At 48.0% G+C, this 7762-nt stretch overlaps 1 protein-coding gene across 1 annotated transcript; it reads left to right on the top strand.

The window, feature by feature from the left end:
• The first annotated feature begins 350 nt into the window (after positions 1-350).
• Positions 351-3768, top strand: FOS (Fos proto-oncogene, AP-1 transcription factor subunit). The gene is made up of 4 exons (XM_068542315.1): positions 351-653; positions 1420-1671; positions 2093-2200; positions 2324-3768. The coding sequence occupies exons 1-4, from the start codon at positions 513-515 to the stop codon at positions 2963-2965; spliced, it is 1143 nt and encodes a 380-aa protein (XP_068398416.1). The 5' UTR covers positions 351-512; the 3' UTR covers positions 2966-3768.
• Positions 3769-7762: the final 3994 nt, after the last annotated feature.

Genomic DNA, 7762 nt, shown 5'->3' with positions numbered 1-7762 from the left:
CGCGAGCAGTTCCCGTCAATCCCTCCCTCCCCTTCACACAGGATGTCCATATTAGGATATCTGCGTCAGCAGGTTTCCACGGCCGTTCCCTGCGGTCGTGGGGGGAGCCATCCCCAAAGTCCCTCATCTCTGCGGCTCCAAGCGACCCCAAGACCCAGATTGCGAAAAGCTCGCACGATAAAGAAACACGACAAGACGGGAGGCAGTGGGCTGCGAGGGCGGGGGAGACGGCAAGGAGACCGCAGATGTGGCCAGGCCCGCGCGACACCCCTCGGGAGCCACAATGGTTGCGCCCCGTGACGTGTCGGGCTCATTCACAAAAGGGTTATAAAAGCGGTGGCTGCGGCGCTTACTACTCCCAACCGCATCGGCAGCGAGCAGCTAAGAATCTGAGACTGAGCCGGCGGCGGCCCAGCGAGCGAGCAGCAACAGCGCTCCTACCTAGCTCTGCCCCGCAGCTCCTACCTGCCTCCTCCCCTCAGCCCCTCGCCCGCCTTTGACTACCCGCGATCATGATGTTCTCTGGCTTCAACGCCGACTACGAGGCGTCATCCTCCCGCTGCAGCAGCGCCTCCCCGGCCGGGGACAGTCTCTCCTACTACCACTCACCGGCCGACTCCTTCTCCAGTATGGGCTCTCCCGTCAATGCGCAGGTGAGGCTGGCTTCGCGGGGCCCGGGGCTCGGGGCTCGGGGTCACCGGGGAGGAGAAACCGGGGCGGGACGCTCAGGAAGACGAGTCGAGGAACCCTTTCGCCGGGGGGGAGGGAGGCTTGCCCCGGCCGGAGCAGCCGTACCTCGGGAGCCCCGAACTTGTTCGGAGCGCACGCAAGCTTGTCATAATAAGAATTGGTTCTCCTTTCCCGCGGCAGGCTCATTCTGAGCTGGCCCCGGCCCGCCCTCCCTGACTGCTCTCTGACATTAGCTGGGACAAAAGTGTCCCAAGCAAAGACTTGCCAACTAGAGCCCGGCGCCTCCGGGGAGGAGGCAAAAAGCGGCAATCCCCCCTCCCCTCGCAGCCTGGAGCAAGGAGGAGGGGTGGGGTGAAGCAGGCGGGTGTGTAAGGCAGTTTCATTGATAAAAAGCGAGTTCATTCAGGAGACTCCGGAGCGGCGCCTGCGTCAGCGCAGACGTCAGAGATATTTATAACAAACCCCCTTTCAAGCGAGTGATGCTGAAGGGATAACGGGAACGCAGCAGCAGGATGGAGGAAAAAGGCACTGCGCTGCGGAATTCTTGGGAAGAAAGGGGGAAACCTTTCATCCAGGGTGAGGGGCATGTAAAAAGACCTGAGCAGTCCATGGCGGAACGGTTTCTCCTCTCTCTCTCCCTGCTGCATGCGGCACTGGGAACTCTGCTCACCCCACCTGCGTCCAGAATCTGCTCACTCACGTCAGCTTTCTCCTTCTGTTTCATTCTAGGACTTCTGCACCGATCTGGCCGTCTCCAGTGCCAACTTCATCCCGACAGTGACTGCCATCTCGACCAGCCCGGACCTGCAGTGGCTAGTGCAGCCCACCCTGGTCTCCTCCGTGGCCCCATCCCAGACCAGAGCCCCCCACCCCTATGGAGTCCCCACCCCCTCGGCTGGGGCTTACTCCAGGGCTGGAGTCATGAAGACCATGACCGGAGGCAGAGCTCAGAGCATTGGCAGGAGGGGCAAGGTGGAACAGGTGAGTTCTCAGCACCTTCTCTGGGGTGGGGATAGGGTGGCTTAAGCACTGGTGGAGGTGGGGAGCACAGCGGACAGGGTGAAGCCATTGATGGAAATGACTAGACATCCCGAATGGCGAGCCAAGCCCTTTCCATCCCAAGTTAGGCTCTGATAGTCCCATTCTAAGAAATACCCTAATGTGTAATTTCTTCCCTAATAGGTTCCTATCTCATGTTTTCAGTCTGGGCTCTTCTTTGGCTCTTGCTGAGGTTCTTATTTTACATGCAAGTCACACCCAGCTTGCAACTGCAGGTTAGAAATGGCTTCACAGAAGAGGTGTTAGGAGCTGGGAAGCTGCAGGAGCCAGTGTCACTGGGGTGGGTGAACGGAACTGATGGCAGACACTGTTACTGAATGCTGCTCTCCCCCCCCCCACCCAGTTGTCCCCAGAAGAAGAGGAGAAAAGGAGAATCCGAAGGGAAAGGAATAAGATGGCTGCAGCCAAATGCCGGAACCGAAGGAGGGAGCTGACTGACACACTCCAAGCGGTAGGTAGATCCCATGGGTCACTTCTTTTTAAAACTTAAGGGGAAAGTTGGAGATTGGACATAAGGGAGCAGCGTCCTTGAGGAAGACCGTGTCTTATGTTTTGCTTTGTCCTCTCTATCCAGGAAACAGACCAACTAGAAGATGAGAAGTCTGCTTTGCAGACTGAGATTGCCAACCTGCTAAAGGAGAAGGAAAAACTAGAGTTCATCCTGGCAGCTCACCGACCTGCCTGCAAGATCCCTGATGACATGGGCTTCCCAGAAGAAATGTCTGTGGCTTCCCTTGATCTGAGCGGGGGCCTGCCTGAAGCTACCACCCCCGAATCTGAGGAGGCCTTCACCCTACCCCTCCTTAATGACCCTGAGCCCAAGCCCTCAGTGGAGCCCGTCCAGAGCATCAGCAGCGTGGAGCTGAAGGCTGAGCCCTTTGATGACTTCCTGTTCCCAGCATCGTCCAGGCCCAGCGGCTCTGAGACCGCCCGCTCTGTGCCAGACATGGACCTGTCTGGTTCCTTCTATGCAGCAGACTGGGAGCCCCTGCACGGTGGCTCCCTGGGGATGGGGCCCATGGCCACAGAGCTGGAACCCCTGTGCACCCCGGTGGTCACCTGTACGCCCAGCTGCACTACTTACACGTCTTCCTTCGTCTTCACCTACCCTGAGGCTGACTCCTTCCCCAGCTGTGCGGCTGCCCACCGCAAGGGCAGCAGCAGCAACGAGCCCTCCTCTGACTCGCTCAGCTCACCCACGCTGCTGGCCCTGTGAGCAGGCAGAGAGGGGAGGCAGCAGGCACGCACGTGCCACTGCCCGAGTCGGTGCATTACAGAGAGGAGGAACACGTCTTCCCTCGAGGGTTCCCATAGACCTAGGGAGGACCTTATCTGTGCGTGAAACACAGCAGGCTGTGGGCCTCAAGGACTTGACAGCATCCATGTGTGGACCCAAGTCCTTACCTCTTCCGGAGATGTAGCAAAACGCATGGAGTGTGTATTGTTCCCAGTGACACATCTGAGAGCTGGTAGTTAGTAGCATGTTGAGCCAGGCCTGGGTCTGTGTCTCTTTTCTCTTTCTCTTTAGTCTTCTCATAGCATTAACTAATCTATCGGGTTCGTTATTGGAATTAACCTGGTGCTGGATATTTTCAAATTGTATCTAGTGCAGCTGATTTTAACAATAACTACTGTGTTCCTGGCAATTGTGTGTTCTGATTAGCAATGACCAATATTAAACTAAGAAAAGATATGACTTTATTTTCTGGTAGATAGAAATAAATAGCTATATCCATGTACTGTAGTTTTTCTTCAACATCAATGTTCATTGTAACGTTACTGATCATGCATTGTTGAGGTGGTCTGAATGTTCTGACATTAACAGTTTTCCATGAAAACGTTTTATTGTGTTTTTAATTTATTTATTAAGATGGATTCTCAGATATTTATATTTTTATTTTATTTTTTTCTACCTTGAGGTCTTTTGACATGTGGAAAGTGAATCTGAATGAAAAATTTAAGCATTGTTTGCTTATTGTTCAAAGACATTGTCAATAAAAGCATTTAAGTTGAATGCGACCAACCTCGTGCTCTTTTCATTCTGGAAGTTTTGTAAGATTCCAGAAGGTATCATCGGAGACCAGTTTGTCAAGAAGGGTAGCTCCTGGAGAGGACACACTGCTCTGTTTGATCCCTTATCAAAAAGAGAGAAACTCTGGAGCTGAGGTTGGAAAATTGTACAGACGCGTGTCTTCACCTTGCAGTGCTGAGTCTCCCCTTAGAGATTCTAGGAATGGGAAACTGCTTTGCAACAGCTTTTGTGAGAACATGTCTTCCTTCTTCTGTTTTAAAAGTCGAAGAGGGGCATATTTAAGTCTGCTTGTGCTAATACTAAACTTAAATGTCTTGGTCTTCTAGGAATCCTTTTAGCAAACAATTAAGCTTTGCACGAACCACTTTAACTTTTTGCCACAAAATCATGTGACGGTTACTCCCTCCTTAAAGGAGAGCAAATTGAACGGTTAGAATGATGACTTTCTCAATATTCCACTATTGGGATTGGAATCTTAACTTCTTCATTCATTACCTTATCCAACAGGCTGAACTGCCTCTTAACACTTGGTTTAAAAAAAAAAGTTTTCAGACTTCCCTGGTGGTCCAGTGGTTAAGACTCTGCCCTTCCAATGCAGGGGACGGGGGTTTGATCCCTGGTCCGGAAACTAAGATCCCACACGCCTCGTGGTGTGGCCAAAAAAAGAAAAAAGAAGGAGTTTTCACCTGGTTAGGAAAAAAAATAAACCCACAACTTTTCAGTCCTTAACTCTTCAGTCCTTAACTCAAACAGACATACATTTAGTTGTAGTCTTTTTATTCTCAGAAAGAAAGGACGGGGGTTCTCATCCCTATCCATTCGTAATAAATGCATTGTAATTTCTGACGTTTCTTTAACATATGCCTGACATTCACTGGGGGAAGAAAAAGCTGGCTCTGAGAATTCGAGAGATCTCAGACAGTACAAACAATGGTTGATCATTCGGTAAATAAAAAGTTACATGATAGCTCGAGAAGGAGAAGTCAACATGACTGAATAAGCTTTAACTTAGAAACTTTATCATCTTAATGAAGAACATGACCTTTGTCTGGGACACCTCTGGTGATGGGGTGCTTTCATGCACAGGTACCAACCACAAAGAGAGGAGGCGGCGTCCTTCCTCCCCTGCTCTCTGCTATCATGTGGGCACCAAGCTCGGAAGCCGGAGCCCAGATTTGCACCCATGCCAGGTGGAAGAGGAGCTTCAGGGTCAGCCTTCTAATGCTTTGGTGATAATAAAAATCACTGGGTGGTTATGCGATGTCATACTCAGCCAAGTTGAAAGTTTTAATTTAAAATGACAGTTCCATTGAGGGTGGTGTTCACACCTATGACCTCCCAGCTCCTCACATAATAACTGACATTTGAAAGCAACTTGCTTTAGGCTCTTAAGAGCACTGATCTCTCACACATCACTTGCATATTATTTTTGCCTGTCCGGCAATAATGAAAATGGCCTTAGACTCCCTGTTTGCTGTCCAGAGGGTAAATTTTCTGTAGCCTTTAGATAGGACCTAAACTCGATACAGAATTACTGTAACTAACACCTAGATCTCAAGTAACAAGAAGATATCTGAAGGAAACCAGCTGGATCCCCTACATGTACAGTAATAACAACCCATGGAAGCAGATTTCTCAGATGGGGAAGGGAAGCTAAACCTCTAGCCCTGGACACTGAACTCCTGGAGACCTGACTAATGGCTTCAGTCAGCCCCATGCTGATTAGAGAGAGAGGCTTGCTTTTCACTTGACAGCCCTGGCCTCTGCCTGCACGCAGACCCTTCTTCTAGTTCACCATAGCCCAGCTGAGACCAGGCTGCTCCATCAACAAGCCTGCATTAAAGGTCCAGGAGAGGGCCTTGCACACAGAGAATCCTTTAACAGGCTTCTCAGAGGGCCTATAGGGTCCGCCATTGGGTTGACATCCCACCAAGCTCTCTGCCCACCATTCTCATGGGATCAAGAGAAGAAAGGAATTTCCTCTCTTTCTAGCTAAAGGGGCTCCTTCCAAATCCTCTTTTCCTGACTCAGGATTCAACAACTCCCATGGGTGATGGACATTGGGAATGTCAACTTCCTTTTGGGAAAGACTCTATCCCTACCCACACAATATGGCCTTACACTGGTCTCAACAAAATGAGTATCTCAGGGCACCATCGTTCACTGATACAAAAGATACTCATATAATAGCAAGAGATGGAAATAAGGATGCAAGGGTGTCATTTCTTTATGGGGAGAATGTCTAATTTGTTCATTAGTGGATCCCCAGACCTGGCTTAGTGCCTGGCACATAGTACAGGGTTAACAAATATTTGCTGGGTGGATAAATGAATAAATTCTGCAGTATTTCCACAGGCAGAAATATATTCCACACATACTCTCTAAATTCTCCTATTCTAGGCCCTGTTATGATATTAAGCAATGGGGATTTCATATCTTTTATGTCTGGCTTCAAACATATACCCCAGTTCCATCTTTGGCTCCTGGAATTCCTCTGCTGCCTGCCTGGATTACTTCTGCCAATTCAACTTCAAAGTGAATGCACCGCCTTTGTGCTTCCAGCTCCAAATTAATTTTAGATGGAAAAAGTGTAGAAGAAAAGAGAATTATCTTTATATAATAGTGGATTGTAGACTCTGCATCACCTTTGCACATCCCTGCATCTTGTGTAATTCTCAAAATTAAAGGGTAGCATTTAACAATCTGTTCTAACAATTTGTATCAACAGCAAGTTTCCATGCGTGAAGGAAAGTAAATCAATTCTGCTATCTTTAATTAATGGACAAAGTAGAGACAGAGGCAAAGTAAAAGTTTTCAGATTACTCTAAGGAAATCAGCTGAAGTTTTTATGTTTTTCAAGTAAAAAAAAAAATTCGAAAACAAAAATTCAATCTTTCAGCTGTGTGTGAGACTTCCTCCAAACACAGAATAATCATATTCCTCACAATATAAATGAGATATGAGCATCACTTGAACGCTGAATATCAGAGCATTTTAAGCTGCGCTGTTTTGCTATAAATATTAAAGAGCTCACTCTTGACTCCTCTCCACCACCATCTCCTGTCCCTCTTCCCTGCAGGCACTCTGCTCACTGACCTTCCTTCCATGCCTGACACATAGCATGCGTGTCCCTGCTGCAGGACCTTTGCACTTGCTGTCCCTCTGCCTGGGCTTCTTTTCCCAGGCTGGCTCCTTCCTGTTGGTCAGGACTCAGCTCAAAGAACATCCCCTCCAAGAAGCCTTCCCAGGTCGTTCTATCACTCTCTGCAACACCTTATTTATGTTTCCTTTCCCTTTTTAACAAATTTCCACCCTTCACCACTGCCTGTAATTTCCATGTGAGCAGGGACCTTTTCTGTCTTGTTCACCTCTCTAGCCCCAAGGACTACTAGGGACTCAAATGCCTGTTAAATGAATGGAGATGGATGAATGAATGAAGGTGGATAAAATTGACAAAAACATCTAAAGGAAGAGAACTAGAACTTAACAGTGAAGACGAGCTGTGTTCTTCATAGATTTCTTCCTGAGTGAAAGAGCATGGCTTCTTGTTTTAAAAAAAAGTTCTTGTCAAGAGTTCTACAATATTAAGACGATGAACTAGCTGGCTTGGGAAGGAATTTTGAGGGGTACCAAAAAATACAAGTATACTGCAGGTCAGTGACACTTCTAGACTAATTACAAACTGAGAAATTTGTTTCAATACCAAATGAAGAGTAGATGCATATGTAAATTTAAGTATCATCATCTTCAAGGAAACAAACAAAACAATGTTTTTCACTCTCATTGATATAAAATAAAAATTTCAGACTATCACACAAATGCATTTGAGTTTTGGATCCTAGCACTTGGTGTGCTAAACTATAAAACTTACAATTTAGTCTGCATGAGAATTGAAGAATAGGGTTAGCGGCTATCACGATCATTACCAATATCAACATCATTATCACAATCATCATTTACAAGAATATGCCCAGACCTGGG

This window comes from Eschrichtius robustus, chromosome 1 (genome assembly GCF_028021215.1).
Source record: "Eschrichtius robustus isolate mEscRob2 chromosome 1, mEscRob2.pri, whole genome shotgun sequence".
In the NCBI taxonomy this organism is placed as follows: Eukaryota; Metazoa; Chordata; class Mammalia; order Artiodactyla; family Eschrichtiidae; genus Eschrichtius; species Eschrichtius robustus.
Note: the sequence above shows the minus strand (reverse complement) of the source record. Positions and strands in the feature narration are given on the sequence as shown.

Excerpts from the sequence above, each read along its gene's own strand:
- FOS (XM_068542315.1), top strand. The coding sequence starts at position 513 with ATGATGTTCTCTGGCTTCAACGCCGACTACGAGGCGTCATCCTCCCGC. Across the intron at positions 654-1,419 it reads GCTCTCCCGTCAATGCGCAG|GACTTCTGCACCGATCTGGC; the intron begins GTGAGGCTGGCT and ends GTTTCATTCTAG. Across the intron at positions 2,201-2,323 it reads TGACTGACACACTCCAAGCG|GAAACAGACCAACTAGAAGA; the intron begins GTAGGTAGATCC and ends CTCTCTATCCAG.